This window comes from Sus scrofa, chromosome 11, assembly GCF_000003025.6.
Source record: "Sus scrofa isolate TJ Tabasco breed Duroc chromosome 11, Sscrofa11.1, whole genome shotgun sequence".
Lineage (NCBI taxonomy): Eukaryota > Metazoa > Chordata > Mammalia > Artiodactyla > Suidae > Sus > Sus scrofa.
In genome coordinates, this window is record NC_010453.5 from 71,093,685 (window position 1) to 71,111,039 (window position 17,355).

The 17,355-nt window shown below is 43.7% G+C and overlaps 2 protein-coding genes across 3 annotated transcripts in view; one reads left to right on the forward strand and one right to left on the reverse strand.

Annotated features, from left to right (window-relative positions):
• Window positions 1,432-16,806, reverse strand: KDELC1 (KDEL motif containing 1). Its single transcript, XM_021065899.1, has 10 exons — window positions 16,238-16,806; window positions 13,897-14,102; window positions 10,385-10,590; window positions 10,112-10,189; window positions 7,919-8,091; window positions 7,561-7,798; window positions 6,555-6,764; window positions 5,609-5,698; window positions 3,919-4,026; window positions 1,432-1,672 (listed from the first exon to the last, which is right to left on the reverse strand). The coding sequence occupies exons 1-10, from the start codon at window positions 16,417-16,419 to the stop codon at window positions 1,655-1,657; spliced, it is 1,509 nt and encodes a 502-aa protein (XP_020921558.1). The 5' UTR covers window positions 16,420-16,806; the 3' UTR covers window positions 1,432-1,654.
• The window catches only part of BIVM (basic, immunoglobulin-like variable motif containing), a 28,399-nt gene continuing 27,822 nt past the window's right edge, over window positions 16,779-17,355 (forward strand). The window contains exon 1 of one of the 2 annotated variants that reach the window (XM_021065132.1): window positions 16,779-17,274. The gene's annotated coding sequence lies outside the window, so the exon portion shown is untranslated. 2 annotated transcript variants of the gene reach the window in all.

The following is a 17,355-nucleotide window of genomic DNA, read 5'->3' on the forward strand; positions in this document are numbered from 1 at the left end:
GGACCTAAATGGCCCTAAATCCAATGACAAGTGTCTTTATAGGAGACAAAGAGAAGATACAGAGACACAGGGGGAAAGACCATGTGAAGACAGAGGCAAAGACTGGAGGGATGTGTCCATAAGCCAGTGAACGCTGGGAAGTGCCAGAGACTAGACTTTACAAGAAAATGCACCGATAGGCGAGAAGATTAAGGATACTTCATCAGTAGTTACATTTCATAATTATTTTAATTATATTTTATAATTAAAATTATAATTATTTTTTAGAGTTCCCATCGTGGCTCAGTGGTTAATGAATCCAATTAGGAACCATGAGGTTGCAGGTTTGATCCCTGGCCTTGCTCAGTGGGTTAAGGATCCAGCGTTGTTGTGAGCTGTGGTGTAGGTCACAGACGCAGCTTGGATCCCTCGTTGCTGTGGCTGTGGTGTAGGCCGGTGGCAACAGCTCCAATTAGACCCCTAGCCTGGAAACCTCCATATGTGGTGGGTGCGGCCCTAGAAAAAATAAAAAGACAAAAAAAATTATAATTATTTTAATAATTTTATAATTATTTTAAAGCTGGAGATAGATGTTTTATATACTTTTGTACATGTGATACATTCTATAATTAAAAAAATTTATAACAGATTATTTAACCAGAAGATGGGTAGAAGGGAAACTCCTAGGAAAGGAATTTGTGGGGACATAAGGTTCCAGTTCAGTGTTAGGACTTCTGGTTCCTTTTTAATTCTCTCAATCACATTTCAGGGTAATTTTCATTTGGTCATTCATTTGTCCACTCAAAATTTATTGCATCTTTCTAGGTGCAGGAATTCTTGGCAAAATGTTTAATTCTATTTAATAGTAATATTTAATTCTAGGTTTAATTCTAACAGAAGAAGAGCACGGTCTCTGTAGTCCAGTTACTTAAAACCTGGTCAGGGAGAGGGACAATGACTTAGGTCACCACTGCACAGCATGGTAAATACGGCAGCACAAGTATACACTTGAGGAGGTTCAGGGCAGCAAGTCCTGGAATGAGCACTGAAGGACAGCGAAGCCAGAGGAAGAGGAGGGACTCTGTATTCCAGACCAAGGGAAAGCATCAGCAAAGAAGGAAGGACCAGGGCACAGAAGGAACAGGGAGGGACTGGTTTTGCTGGACCTGAAGCTACATCTTAGGAAGCGGTGAGAGATCTGCTAAAAGATACAGGCAGAGGGCAGGTTATGAAAGGCCTTGTAAGATGTATTGGTTAGAATCAGACTTGGCTGTGAGTGACTGATTATCCAAAATAATAGTGTAAACAAGAGCGGAGTTGACCGCTTTGTCATGTAAACCACCTGTCTGGGGAGGTGGCAGCTTCTGTGATGCTTCATACTGAGTCCAGGGCCCACACGTCCTCTTTTTACTGCCTCATGGTCCCAACACAGCTAATGATTGGCACACCACAGGCCCTTAAAATAAAAGTGATTTTATTATAAAATTCTAAAAATGTGCGTCAAAGGACAGTCATGGGAATACTGCAGAATAAGAAGAAACATATCTTCGTAATCCAGAATAATCACAGAGCAGATTTTATATTGTCCTTGGACTTGGTATTTAAAAGACAGGCTTCTTTTCAGTGAAGACGAGTTGTCAGAGCACCATTATTTGAAGGGAAGGCATTTTGCACATCAGAGTTCATCTTTGGTCTGCAATTAAGAAACAGAATATTTTGCGCTCTCAAGGCGTCTACTAGGAGGCAAGAAGGCTTACATTAGTCTATTAATCCTTTTTCCCCTAAAGAGAAAAGAGGTGAAAAAAAGCCACATTGTTGCTACAGGCTTCCAGGGCCCAGGGCTGTTACGGGAATCACCTTGGGGTAAAGTCACATTGATTGGGGATCCTGAATGTTTAAGAGTCTGTCTTATGGCAAAAGGCTCATGCTATGAAGGGTATCAGTGAAGGGCTAGGGTAGAAAATGGGGGGAAGAAAGGGGTCCCCAACTGCCATGAGTCAGGGGAATCATTTGACACCCCTCCAAGTCACTTAGAGATAAAACACGAATGAGAGTGAAGGGAGCTGCGTGGTTTCTCCGGGAGCCGATGGAAGCATTCTGATTTCAAATCGCGAGCTCCACGGGCACCTTTCCATTCTGGCAACTTCTCTTTTTCACTGGCTTTCCCTGCTTTTATGGCCTTGGAGCCATGAGAGGAGTTAATGTGGCGATGTAACCCCTTCTGAGGGCGGGTTAGGTGCAAATCAGTTCTCCAAAAACCAACACAAAAAACAGCAAGACAAAACTGATTTGTAGCACGTGCTGTTGTCATGGTGTAAATATTCCCACCAGGGGGGGTTCCAGGCTACCCCTGTGCAAAATTCTCCAATATTCAATCATCAGTGAGTGTAGATGAGCTAGTTTGATCATATCAAGCGCCTGGAAGTCGCCTTATTCTTTTTAAATCCCCCCCCCCCCGCCCGACCCACGTGCGCCTCGAGAAGCAGACGTAATAATTACCAAATCTGCCTTCTCATCTTTGGTGCCAATGCTACAGTTTTGGTTTTGCCCACTCAGAGACACAACGCTGGTGCTTAAAATACTGTCAAGCTAGGAGTTCCTGTCATGGCTCAGTGGAAACGAATCTGAATGGTATTCATGAGGACACAGGTTCGATCCCTGGCCTCGCTGAGTGGGTTAAGGATCCAGTGTTGCCGTGAGCTGTGGTGTAGGTCACAGACATGGCTCGGATCCCATGTTGCTATGGCTGTGACGTAGGCTGGCAGCTGCAGTTCTAATTTAACCCCTAGCCTGGGAACCTCCATATGCTGCAGGTGGGGCCCTAAAAAGACAAAAAAGAAAAAAAATACTATAGTATTTTTGTTATATTTTGTTACTAAGTTATATAAGTTATATATAACTTTGTATATAACATACTAATATTTTTACATAAAAGTTATATATATAATAAAATGAAATTCTATGCAATATGTACTTCCTCAGGTAAAAAACAACTAGAATCACAACAAGCATCCCCTGCCACACTCTCTTTCTACACAACCACGCACACGATTTAAAGATGCTACATTGGTTTTTTGGTTCTTGCTTTGCTATAATCCAGATTGATGACTGTGAGCTAAATTCTTCTTTGGGCTGGTGCTGTTAACTGTAAAAGGCAGGCATTTACTGGCTGACTGCTAAAGTCCTATCTTTAGTCTGCCAAGTCCATATGTGAATCTGCCTTTTATAAATGAAATTAGTGTGCAGTGGGATAAACAGAGATTATTTTTATTTTATTTTATTGTCTTTCTAAAATTTTTTTTTAGGGCTGCACCCATGGCCTATGGAAGTTCCCAGGCTAGGGGTCGAATCAGAGCTGCAGCTGCCAGCCTGTACCACAGCCACAGCCACGCCAGATTAGAGCTGCATCTGTGACCTACAGCACAGCTCATGGCAATGTTGGATCCTTAACCCACTGAGCGAGGCCAAGGATTGAACGTGCATCCTCATAGAAACAGTTGGGTTCATTACTGCTGAGCCACTCGGGAACTCCTGAGATTGCTTTTAAATGAATCATCTGTTAACACGAATAGTCATGGTTATATATTTTCCTATCTTTATATTGTGGTGATTAACTTTGCAGAAATCATCTCACAGGCCATTAGAGGATACATGTGAAAATACTTTTCAAACTGTACACATCTATTCAAATGCCATGTGATCTGAAGTCTCACAGTAGAAAAGGCTTCCCTCTGTTTTGCTGGGAGCTCCCACGTTTTCTCACGTGACGGCATCTTACCGCCTGTCTTTTGCCTTGTCGGTACCTGCTATGTCTGCCTCTGCTAGAATGAACTGCCTGGAGGCTCCCGGAGGAAATCAGGTAGCAGGAAAGGAATGAAGGAGGACTTGGGTCGCCCTTAGTTCTGACGCTGACATGGCCAGAGGGCCAGTGCGGGTTACCTTCTTCCTGTGGCATGCGCAAGGGAAGAGGTCGTCCTCGGTCTGCGGCTGCACCCGCTCCATGCCCTCTCGGATCTGGGGCTCACTCACTTGTAAACTGGCATATTCCTGCACAGGCGACAGTACAAAAGCATGTCTTATGTAACGCTTCAGGCACACGTACCAAATTTGATACACTGGAGTGCGCAGGAACAGGGTCCATTTAACCCACATGTGTCGAGTTATGATAGGCAAAGTCCTCCACACTCCCATTAAACACCCAACAGGAGAGCTTCTGAGAGGCTGTCCTTTAGGCATTGGCTGTCCATTTCCAAGGGACCACACTTTTATTCTACCCTTCATTATTACGACTTGCATTTTTTTATTTTTATTTCTTTTGAACTGCCTTCACCATCTTCCCTAGACTGAGAATCTGAGGACAGACTTTCCGCCGGACCCACCACAGCTTGCACAACCTCAGACACATCTTCATCATGTGCTTGCTCCGTCCTAAGCTCTGGGTGAGGCGCTTGTGCTCTTAGCATATGCGAAGTGAATGAATGAACTCTACCCTTCGGATCTTCAGGAATTCAGAGAGGAAGCCCCCAGCCCCTTCCTTAGTTTACATACTGCACCATCTCCTAGGAGAGGTTTTAAATGGGGAAGGACCAGAAATGACCAATTTTGTTCTGTAGCAGAGAAATGCGACCCAAGATCTGCAATGCTGAGATAAAAGATAATCTTTTTTTTTTTTTTTTTTTTTTTTTTTTTTTTGCTTTTTGCTTTTTAGGCCTGCACCCACGGCATATGGAGGTTCCCAAGCTAGGGGTCGAATTGGAGCTACAGCTGCCGGCCTACACCACAGCCACAGCAATGCAGGATCCCTAACCCACTGAGCGAGACTAGGGATCAAACCTGAGTCCTCATGGATGCTAGTCAGGTTCATTAACCACTGAGCCACGACGGGAACTCCAAGATATGCTTTGATCACAGTCCCTAAATGGGTAGGTCCATGAAAATAATTTCCAAGAAAAGTCATGGCTCATGTAGGTCCATGACCCATAGCGCAACAGTGTAAAGAATGTTTGGACCACAGCACAGCAGGTCCAAACGTACTTTACACTGTTCAGACAAAAAAAAAAAAAAAAAAAAAAAAAATGGTAGGGCAGTATTGCACAAAGAGGAATAGGAATCCAGGCACTTAATTCTGTAGGATCGGAGGCCAGTTTCTTATCCACATACCACATAGTTCTAACATTAATACTTTTCTCTTAATGTTGCAGCATTCTCCATTAGCTAAATCTTTGGCTTTCTACTTTTTCCGTAATGATTTCATATTCTTCCTTGAATTTGCCTACAGAGGTATACATAGATCTCCTTAGTTAATATACTCTTATTTTTAAAAAATTAAAAAAAATTTTTTTAATGGCCTCACCCACAGCCTATGGAAGTTCCCAGGGCAGGGACTGAATTCAAGCTGCAGCTTCAACCTGTGCCACAGCTGTGTAGCTACATCCTTTAACCCACCGCACTGGCCTTGGGATTGAACCCATGCCTCTGCAGACACCTGAGCCGCTGCAGTCAGATTCTTAACCCACTGTGCCATGGTGGAAACTGTAGTTAATATACTTTTGGAAATTAAGTGGAACATTATTTGCTGCTAACACGACCAATAACAAGCCGTATGTCTATTTTCTTAGAAAATACTGACCTGGAAAAGTTTAAAATAATAACAGAATATGTCGTCACCCATGAGATTATTTCTCGCAAATTCTTGTCCTGTTTTTGCTATCTTCTTTGCCTACGGGGGAAAAAAATCCTTTAAGAAACATTTTTTCCTATGCAGGTGTATGCTAACTGATGCTCAGAGTACACGTTAGTGAGACAAGAGAAGGAAAGATAACTTTGGGGGAGTCTAACGTGGTAAAGGGAACATTGCACAGAGCGTGTTTTTACTCAAATTAAAGGGAGGGGTTTGGTTTTTGAATTTTTGGAAGTATAGGTGATTTATAATCTTGTGTTCATTTCTGCTGACCGCAAAATGATGCAGTTATACATATATCCACATTTTTTTCCAGATTCTTTTCCTTTATGCTTCAGCACTGGATACTGAATATATAAGGGGAGGCTTTTAAAACTTGAAAATTTGAGAAGTCATATTGGGCCTTCTGGAATTAGCCTGTCTTCGAGAGAAAAGGCATATAATAAATGAGGTAACAAGGACTTTGCAAAGTAAACGCAAGATGAAGCTTAGGGCACTGCCTTAACAATTTGCAGCGGACAATTAGCTTGAAGCTTATTTCACGCAATTCCTCATTTGAATCCACAGCGCGGTTAGGTTTTCTTCCTGCCAGGCTGGCCATCCTAATTTGCATGCTAGCAAAGGTGCGGCCGTGCTCGTGCTCGGGGCTCAGAGAAAACTAACTAAAAGAGAGAGCACAGTTAAGGCCAAGGTTGAGCTTTTCGAGTCCTGTGCAGAGTGGATCGTTAATCCAAGCCACAAAGCGTGGGCTTATCCTGAAGGAATCTGTGCCATCCACAAGGAGGTGGCTTCCCCTTTACAGGTGAGAGTCGGTAGCCATGCATCGTGAATGTGGCCAGGCACAAGACCTTGAAAATGAACCCACGATTGCGGGGCACAAAGAGACTGACCTTACCTCTTCATCGTGATCTTTTGCCCACTTCAGTTTTTCCAGGAGGTCGCTCAGGTTGCTTCGAACAGGAATGTAGTGTTTCCAGGGCTGCAGCTCATTATAAAAGTGTTCATAGTAGATGGAGTCCTGCTTTAGCACCACACTGTCACCAACCAGCAGGTAGGGTAGGCGGTAGGCTGCAACCGTGCCATCGACGTTTATCTGGTACTTATGCTGCAAGAGAGCAGTCAAGTAGAAGAAGCCCCGTTAAGTTTCCCTTCCCCACTCTCTTTGCTTGTCTCCTCCTTCCGCACATCAGACCTCACCGTCCTCAGATACATTCTGGCCAGATTGTGCCCTTGGCCTCCACCACTTAGAAAGTGCTATTCTATAGAACACGCTGGCCTAGTGCTCAAGGGGGTATGTTGACATTCTTCCAAATTTCCAAAAAGAACCACAAGGCTAATGTCCTAAGGCTGCAACCCACAGAAAGATTTACCATGACTCTGTAAGCCCTTTACTACTCTATCAATGGTGTATTCTATGCTGTGTTAACCATACATACATATATATTTTTTTGGTCTTTTTAGGGCCACACCTGCAGCACATGGAAGTTCCCAGGCTAGGGGTTGCATCCCAGGCTAGGGGTAGCAGCTGCCAGCCTCCACCACAGCCACAGCAACTCGGGATCCGAGCCACGTCTGCGAGCTGCACCACAGCTCATGGAAATGCTGGATCCTTAACCCACTGAGCGAGGCCAAGGATCAAACCCACATCCTCATGGATACTAGTTGGGTTCGTTACTGCTGAGCCACAAAGGGAACTCCCCCAGATGCATATTTAACATCAGGTTCAGGTACTAAGTACAACCCAGGTCGTCCAACCAGTCCCGGGGCCACAGGCTTTGAGGTTCATTACATTTTGTGCTCACCTCTTCCCCGCCCCCGGTAAATATACAGACCTTCATTTCCCTCCTGCAAATGAAGGTATTTGGAAAAACACAAAGGATTGGCCGCAAATGATGTCATACCTTGAAGAAATCAAAAAATGAAATGTGTTTCACGATGGGACCATACAGGCTCTCGTCGTGTTTAAAGAAGAAAAAGTTGGTGAAAGCAGCATCGATGAGCTCTGGGTGTTTTCGGCTGAGTTTCACCAGCTCGAGTCTCTCTTTTCTGCTGTCTCGCCCCCTCCAGACAGCGGTGGAGTTTTTGCTTTCCCAGGGAGGGCCCGTGTTGGCTTGCACGGACAGCATATCCAGACTTACTCTGGAAAACAGAAAGTGCCATCAGTTCTTCTCCCAAACCATTGCATCACAAAGGCTGTCGGGAAAGAACTCAGCAAGAAAGGAAACTGAGGCACTGGATCATCTGCGACCCATCTCTCACCGGCCCATGGTTTCGAGAACAGAGTCAGTCAGGTCATAGGTAGGCATCACGATATCCTTGGAATCCGTGGAGCCACACCAGGAAAAGATCGGATGGATGTGGGAACCAGATTTCTTCTTTTCCAAAGGCCAGTCTCCCAAATTAACAAAAAACTCCACGTCGGGCATCTTCACCTAGGAAGAGAAAGCCAAGAGCTCTTTCCACGTTCCTTATATTGGATAATTCTTTCTCCTTAGCAGGGCTTTGGGAAAGGCAGGCTGGGCCACCCCGTCTTTCTTGGACACAGAAGAATGGGCCCTGGGCCTGAACACTTCCTTACCAAGAGCTAAAGAACCCTCACAAGCTCCGTCTGAGGGAAGATACTTTTACTCTCTCTCTCTCTCTTTTTTTTTGAAAGGGCTGCACGTGGGACATATGGAAGTTCCCAGGCCAGGGGTCAGACTGGAGCTGCAGACCCCGGCCTACGCCACAGCCACAGCAATTTGGGATCCCAGCTGAGTCTGCAACCTACACCACAGCTCATGGCAATGCTACATTTTATGTAGCCACAGGAAAATATTTGTGGTATCTGTAAAACATATATTTAATGTGTCTTGGGCCACGCCTGCAGCATGCAGAAATTTCCAGGGATCAAACCCATGCCACAGCAGAGACAGCACCAGATCCTTAATCCACTGAGCTAGCAGGGAACTCCTTTTTAACTTTTTTGGGGGCGGGGGTGGGGGGGCAGGAGATAATATTTTTGAAGGCAAGAACTGCACTGTGTCAGTCGGAGAAGCATCCTGAGGAAAGGGGGTCCTGAGAGCCATATTTTCCCATGGATTGATGACAGATGAACCAGAAATACGTGCCAGCACCCTGACATTTTAGCTTGAAGGAAGCAGAATGCTCCTATGATGTAATTACCTGGGTTCAGAATTAATTCACTGTAAACGCTCTGCAACCTTGAGAAGAAAGGTCGTGTTATTGCCTGCGAGTAATTTCATCACACAGATTATGTGATGGTTAAAAGGATTTTTTTTTTCTTTCATTTTCTTTTAAAATTTTTATGAACTTATTTTTTGGCCATACTCTCGGCACGTGGAAGTTCCCAGGCCAGGGATGACACCCGCGCCACAGCAGTGACCATGTTAGATCCTTAACCACTAGGCTACCAGGGAACTCCAGCGGTAGAGTCTTTCATACCAGCCATCATACTATTACTGCTGGCTATTCCACCAGAGCTCTGATAATGTACATTATACCAAGGAATAAGAGTCAGCATATGGTAAGTCTTCTTCAGGCTCAAAGTAGATGTAGGACCAAAACAGTTTCATGGTATGGTATTTTTCCTCTAGAACATATTGTTATGGAGTGCATGTACCCTCTGCCCACAAGGGTGCTGAAGTCCTACACCCCAGAATCTCAGAATGACCTTATCTGGAAATAGGGGCAGTGCAGATGTAATTAGTTAAGATGACATCATTCTGGAGCAGGAGGCCCTTAATGCAGTATGACTGGTGCCCTCCTGGGAACAGGTGAAGATGGAAAGACACCCAGGCACAGGGATAATGCCATGTGACAACATAGCGGAGTGAGGCAGCTACGGCTCAGGAGTGCCAAGGATTGCCGAGTACCCCAGATGCTAGGCAGAGCCAAGAAAGGAGTCTCCCCTATAGGTTTTGGAGGGAGCATGGCTCTGCTGACACTTTGACTTCAGACTTCTAGCCTCCAGAATCGCCAGAGAATAAATGTCTTTTTTTTTTTTTTTTGGCTTTTCAGAGCTGCACCTGCAGTACATGGAGGTTCCCAGGCTTAGAGTGGAATTGGAGCTGCAAATTCTGGTCTACACCACAGCCACAGCAATTTGGGATCTGAGCCATGTCTGTGACCTACATGACAGCTCATGGCAATGCTAGATCCTTAACCCACTGAGTAACCTCATAGATACTAGTTGGGTTCGTTACTGATAAGCCATGACAGGAACTCCAAATTTGTCATTTTTAAGTCACCTAGGTTAAAATACTTTGTAACAATAACCCTAGGAAACCAATACAGGTATCCTATGTGACATAAAACTTCAGAATAATATTCTAGTACTTAAGGCTCCAGACTAGAACACCCTGATAGTGTTATTATTTTTATTTTGAAAAGTTACATTGTACAACCTGGGCAGACATTGTCTATGATAGATCAGAGAAAAGAAATACTTACTTTTCTAGTCAAAGACAGCAGTATGGCATCCATGAAAATCCTAAAACCTACATGTTCACCATGAGTCTTGATATAAACCTAGAAGAGAAGGGAGTGCTTATTCTGGAAGTCTAACAGTACTGGCCAGCAGACTTCGCTGAGATAAAACTTCACCACAGTGATCCCAGAAGGATTTTTAATAAAACTAGGTAGCTGGTTATAGCCAAACGGTCTAAAAAAAAAGCCGCCGCCCCCCCCCAAGACAAACAAACCAGCCTCAGGGGTGAAGAGTACCTTGTTGTCCTTCAAGGTATAATGACATAAGCTCTGCCTTTGTCCGAATCGTTTTGGGATTTCTGTGGCAATCTTTTCTGGATCGACACTAGGGAACTGTGCCAGATCTCTCTGAATCTGAGGGATGGTTTCTGGGCAGCTCATCTCGCGGAGCCAGGCCGCCGCGTCTTCCAAGGGACAGTCACAATTCTCATGGTAAACCGGCCCTAATTACGCACAAAGTACACAGCAATCATTTAGTTTAGCACTGGAAACATGTAACGTAGCTCCATAATGAGACTTCACAAACTTTGCCCAGTTAGGTGGAGGAGGTCATTTGATGGAAAAAATATCTTCAAGAGAAAAGCATTTTTGTCACCCTGGGGTATCACTAGTAAGTCTGTTCTGATGGCTCTTTACAGTTATGTCTTATGATATTTTCACATCTGGGCCCACGTGGCCCAAGTGCAAAAGAAAGCCAATGGCTCTAAGTGGCTACCATAGTCCATTAATCTTTATGTTTTATGTACTTAGAGTAACCAGACATTGGCAGAAGGATATCAGAGGAGAGTATCTGTTTTAATGTAAGACAGAGGTGTTAAGAAACTGATAGTGCAATGGTCTATTACACAAATGAGGTTTTAAAGTGGTTAAGGTACTTTTCTCAATGGGCAAATCATCAATGACAATACAAGTAAATAAAGCACCCCTCTATGCTTGCTATTTTTTTAATACATATTTTATTTATTTTTTGGCTTTTTAGGGCCACACCCATGGCTTATGGAGGTTCCCAGGCTAGAGGTCGAATGGGAGCTGAAGCTGCTGGCCCACACCACAGCTCACAGCAATGCCAGATCCCCAACCAGCTGAGCGGGGCTAGGGACTGAATCCACATCATGGATTCTAGTCTGATTCGTTTCCGCAGCACCCCAAAGGGAAAGCCCTGGTATTTAAAAAAAATAATTATAGGAGTTCCCGTCGTGGTGCAGTGGTTAACGAATCCGACTAGGAACCATGAGGTTGCAGGTTTGATCCCTGGCCTTGCTCAGTGGGTTAAGGATCCGGTGTTGCGTGAGCTATGGTGTAGGTCGCAGATGCGGCTTGGATCCCGCGTTGATGTGGCTGTGGTGTAGACCAGTGGCTACAGCTCTGATTAGACCCCTAGCCTGGGAACCTCCATTTGCTGCAGGATCAGCCCTAGAAAAGACAAAAAAGACAAAAAAAAAAAAAAATATATATATATATATATATATATATAAAGAAGCAAAGTAATCCTCAAAACACCCATTTCATTAATATTAAAATGAGGTAACTACATGTATACAGAAATAACACTAACATAATCTAGAATTTGAATTGAGATTTTACTGTCCTTTATTTCTATAATCCTCAGATTGTCACCTGTCCCAGGCAGTAGCAGATAATGGGGTATCTAGCAGGTTATATGGTATTGTGTGTCCTGGTGGAGTGTGGGAAAGAAACCTAGACGCTTTCTAGAAAAATGTTTGCTTTTCTTGGAGCAGGGGGATAAGGAAGATTTGTGTGTCTGTATACATACTGCTTCTCTGATATTTTAGGGGACTGTCTCTGCTAAGCAGGAATGATAAGCTCTAGGTAAGAAAGCTGTACTCTCATCCTCTATCAGAAAACATTAGAGAACTTCTCTGGAAAAAAGCTTTGAAATAAAGACCAAAAAACCCCACAGTCAATTTCTCCTCCCTCCATCAAGCTCTCTCTCTTCCTGAAGTGACTGAAGAAATTTCAATCACACTTCAGTTACTTAAGTCAAATATCTCTAATTAAGAAAGTGCCAGAAAAGACAGCCTGTTCATAAGTGGTGCTGGGAAAACTGGACAGCCACACGGAAAAGAATGAAATTAGAACACTCCCTAATACCATACACAAAAATAAACTCAAAATGGATTAAAGACCTAGATAAGGCCAGATACTATAAAACTCTTAGAGGAAAACATAGGCCAAACACTCTCCAACACAAACGACAGCAACATCTTCTCAGATCCACCTCTTAGAGTAATGACAGTAAAAACAAAAATAAACAAATGGGACCTAATTAAACTTGAAAGTTTCTGCACAGCAAAGGAAACCCTAAACAAAATGAAAAGACAACCCACAGAATGGGAGAAAATCTTTGCAAATGAATTGACTGACGAGGGATTAATCTGCAAAATTTCTGCAGCTTCTGCACCTCAACACCAAAAAAACCCAAATAACCCCATCAAAAAATGGGCGGAGGATCTAAACAGTTCTTCAAAGAAGACATACAGATGGCCAAAAAACACATGAAAAGATGTTCAACATCACTCACTATGAGAGAAATGCAAATCAAAACCACGATGAGGTACCACCTTACACCAGCCAGAATGGCCATCCTCAAAAAGTCTACAAACAATAAGTGCTGAGGAGGGTGTGGAGAAAAAGGAACCCCATTACACTGTTGGTGGGATTGTAAATTGGTGCAACCACTGTAGAAAACAGTGTGGAGATTCCTCAGAAAACTAAACATAGAACTACCATTTGATCCAGCAGTCCCACTCCTGGGCATCTACCCAGAGAAAACCATGACTCGCAAAGACACATGTACTCCAATGTTCACTGCAGCACTATATGCAATAGCCAAGACATGGAAACAACCTAACTGCCCATCGACAGAGGAGTGGATCAAGAAGTTGTGATACATATACCCAATGGAATATTACTCAGCCATTAAAAGGAAGGAAATAGGCATTTTTAGCAATATGGATGGACCTAGAAATTATCATGCTAAGTGAAGTCAGTCAGACAATGAGACACCAACATCAAATGCTTTCACTGACATGTGGAATCTGAAAAAAGGTCAGAAGGAACTTCTTTGCAGAACAGATAGTGACTCACAGACTTTGAAAAACTTATGGTTTCCAAAGGAGACAGTTCGGGGGATGGGGGGATGCGCTGGGGTTGTGGGATGGAAATCCTATAAAATTGGATTGTGATGGTCATTGTACAACTATAAATGTAATAAATTCATTGAGCAATAAAAAAAATTGCAAAAGAAAAAAAAAGTGCCATCAGAGTTCCCTTGTGGCTCAGCAGGTCAAGGATCCAGCGCTGTCACTGCTGTGGCTCTGGTTACAGCTGTGGCGTGGGTTTGATCCCTAGCCTTGGGGCGGGTGTGGGGTGGGGGAAGGAAGAAATAAAGTGCCATCCATGACCATATATAGAGCCCATTTGCTTTTGCCCATGTTGTATCTTCAAGGAGCAAATTCTCTATCAGTGTGTTCTTTCCAAACTATAATTTCCATTCAAATCGTGCATTCAAATCTCTTTTACCAGGACTCTCAATTCATTTTTCAAGTAGGAAATGTCTATTTTTTTTCTTTCAGTGAAAAAAAAAATATCACGCCAAGTTGTTTCTGTTGATTGAATGACATGTACCATTGTACACAAACACAATTTGTTTTAAAAGTATGCTCCAAAATCAACTATAATGGAAAAAATAAAAAAATTAAAAAAAGAAAAATAATATTCCAAAGTACCTTTTAAAATATATGGAGATTTGGCCACATGTTGACCTTGGAATTTAACTTCTACCTTCAGATTTTTGTAGCTGGCATACATTCTGTATCTTACTATGAAGGACCCATCCTTTCGATCTAAAACCTGGACCCCAACTCTAGTGAACTGCTCATCTGGTGCTGAGATTTTAATCTGGAACACTTTATCACCCGGAGAAGTTGTGAATCTGTGATGGGAAGAACAGTGAGATTTAAAGATTATTTTAAGTAGAGCAGAAATTGACACCACATTGTAAATCAACATTATTTTATTTTGTCTTTTTAAGGCTGCACCATGGCATGTGGAAGTTCCCAGGCCAGGAGTCGAATCAGAGCTACAGCTGCCAGCCTACACGGCAGTTCACAGCAAGGCCAGATCCTCAACCCACTGAGCGAGGCAAGGGATTGAACCTGAGTCCTCATGGATACTTATTGGGTTCATTACTGCTAAGCCACAACAGGAACTCCCATCAAATGTATTTTAATGAAAAAAAATGTTAAAAAGATTATTTTAAGAAACAAGCATACACCACTTATGTCCTCTCGTCCATGAACTTGACTGTTCTCCACATTCTCCCTCGTTAGGAGAACAGTTTGTTATATGCTTGTTTCTTTTTCCTGATGCTTTTAATAACAGAATGAGTAGGATGGATCAGAGATTAAAAAAAAAAAAAAAAAAGAGGATGACAATGGCCAAGACATCACAGTTTTAGAAAATGGCAAGGAAATATGTTAAGACTACTAATCCATGTAAACATAGAACATATGCATTTCATATATAAAAATAGTTTAATCAACCTACCTTTTTTTTTTTTTTTTTGTCTTTTTGCTATTTCTTGGGCCGCTCCTGCAGCATATGGAGGTTCCCAGGCTAGGGGTCCAGTCGGAGCTGTAGCCACCAGCCTACACCAGAGCCACAACAACTCGGGATCCGAGCCGCGTCTGCAACCTACACCACAGCTCATGGCAACGCCGGATCGTTAACCCACTGAGCAAGGGCAGGGACCGAACCCTCAACCTCATGGTTCCTAGTCGGATTCGTTAACCACTGCGCCACGACAGGAACTCCTCAACCTACTTTTAATTTCATGCCATCACATCTGGAAAGTTGTTATCAAATGGTTTCTCAAAAGATAATGACTTTCTGAATAATCACTCTCAATGTGATTTTTAAAAATCAGTATTTATAAATCATGCTCAGCCATGGGCAAAAGCTAGTAGGTAGTATATCATATAAATGATGCTGTAAAAAAGGTTTTTTTGAATGAGTGTTGTTAAGATTAATATGGTATTTATATGATATCTCTTATATCTGGAATCTAATATAAGGCACAAATGAAAATCATGGACTTGGAGAATAGACTTGTGGTTGCCAAGGGGGGAGGATTGGGAGCTTGGGGTTAACAGATGTAAACTATTGCCTTTGGAATGGATTAGCAATGAGATCCTGCTGTGTAGCACTGGGAACTCTGTCGAGTCACTTACGCCAGAGCATGACAATATGAGAAAAAAGAATGTATACATGTATGCGTAACTGGGTCACCATGCTGTTCAGTAGAAAAAAAATTGTATTGGGGAAATAACAATTTTTTAAAAAAGATTAATATGGTATTTAATTTCCCCAATTGTAATATTTATAACCAAGTGACAAAATTTATAACCTTCTTTTTCTTTGCAAAACCTATTCTCAAGATTTTCCTACAAAATATACACAGCATCCATGGATAAAGACAATCATTTCCAATGTGAATTCTAGAAATACGTTCTAAGTATCTTTCTATAAATACGTTTTAAGCATCATTTTAATTGTTGAATTTAATGGAATGAAATTAAGTTGTAACAAACATATAGGAGATTCATATTTTGTTACTTTCCCCCCTCAACTCCAAAGTTTTAAATAGTGCTTTAATTTTGGAGTTTCAAAACACACTTACCTAAAGAGGTCTGCCTGAAAACAGAGGGAGCACCAGAGAAAAGTGAAACCAACCAGTTTCTTAATAACTGGGTTTAAATTCTTTATAACAGTTTATGCACAAGTAATTAGAAGGAGTACTTCCAGCAAAGTGCAAGAGTTTCTTCCCCGGTCACGTGGGAAGCCCTATCAAAACAGCCAGGAGAAAGGCTAATTCAATATCATTTCCAAAGCTACAGAGAAAAATTGACTGGGACGGGGAAAATTTTACTAGATGTGAACAGCACCCAAATAACCTGGATTTTAAACTGCTGTAGAGAAACGAGTTCTTGCGCGGAAAAAACTTGAATGGAGAAACCGTAAGTTTTAAATGCATTCCAAAAACAGACAGGGAGCCAATGCTCGACTTACTTATTTCCTGATGTGTCCACCGCCTGAATATAGAAATAGCGCGCGGGAAGGACGACAGCCGCCTTGAGCCCGGGGCCCCATATTTCGCTCTTCTCCGGGCTCACTCGCCTCTCTCCGCCGGTCTCGGCCAGTGTTGGAACTGTCCCCAGAAAGAAGCAGTAAAGCAGCAAAATGCTAAACATTTACAAGATGGACTCAAAATCATCCACAGATGAATGAAGTGGAAGAGGTGTACGGAACCAGCCGCGGCTGGGGCAGGGGCAAGTCCGCCGATTCGGGCAGCGGTCGCGGCTCCAAGAGGGTCTTTTGCTGTGCTGGGCAGGGTCGTGGGTCTCCCTGGAAAGATCACAACAGGAGCGCTGGCTCCACCGGCTGAAGGATGCCAGCAGTTCTGCTGAAATGGGCAAGAATCACGCTGCTCCGCTTTCTCGGGACAATGACAAACTTGCGTTGCTTCTGTAATTGGAGCATCGTTGGGGGCGAACCCATCTCAGGTTCCAGCCCAAGGTGCAAAGCGATGGGATTGGCCCGCGCGTCGGCCGGGGCTGAGTAAAGCCTCCTCCAAGTGGATGGCGGAAGGGACACGCGTCCCGGGGCCAGTGCTTCCTGGGACGTGTAGTTCGCGACAAACTGGCGGAAATCCTGCCAGATTTGACCATCTCTCACTCATTTATTTACTTTGCGGTCCCCGCTTTCAGCGGACAGATCAATAGTAGACGCTTAATAGAGGGCGCGTGGGTCTGGAGGCGCAGCTAAGGTTTTGTTTTGTTTTGTTTTAAATTGTCGTCATATCTCCGCACGTGCAGAGGGCAGGTGTAAAACACGGTGAAAGGAAGGTGTTGTCAATGATATCTGACCATCGGTCGCCCGGCACAGCAGTCAGGGCGCTGTCCCCGCGCGCTCCGATGGGACGAGAGACGCCCGCTCCAGGGTAACCAGAGGCGCGTCGCGGGCCGCGCGCTGGGAGCTGTGATCCAGGACCACTGCCGGGCTTCGCCGCGGGCTGCAGCGACCCGACCCCACCGGACAGGCCAGAGGTATAGCGGGCTGTGGGCAGGAGACGAGGTGGTAGCGAGCGCCTGTGCACCCTGCACGCTGGGCCCTCCGCTGGTCTCCCG

What these genes read in the sequence shown, in the direction of transcription:
- KDELC1 (XM_021065899.1), bottom strand. Translation starts at nt 16,419, where the DNA reads ATGTTTAGCATTTTGCTGCTTTACTGCTTCTTTCTGGGGACAGTTCCA. An exon ending in ATCTCCATATATTTTAAAAG is followed by an intron (nt 10,591 to 13,896) that starts GTACTTTGGAAT and finishes GTGCGTAATTAG; the next exon opens with GGCCGGTTTACCATGAGAAT. An exon ending in CATTTTTTGATTTCTTCAAG is followed by an intron (nt 6,765 to 7,560) that starts GTATGACATCAT and finishes GCTCTCTTGCAG; the next exon opens with CATAAGTACCAGATAAACGT.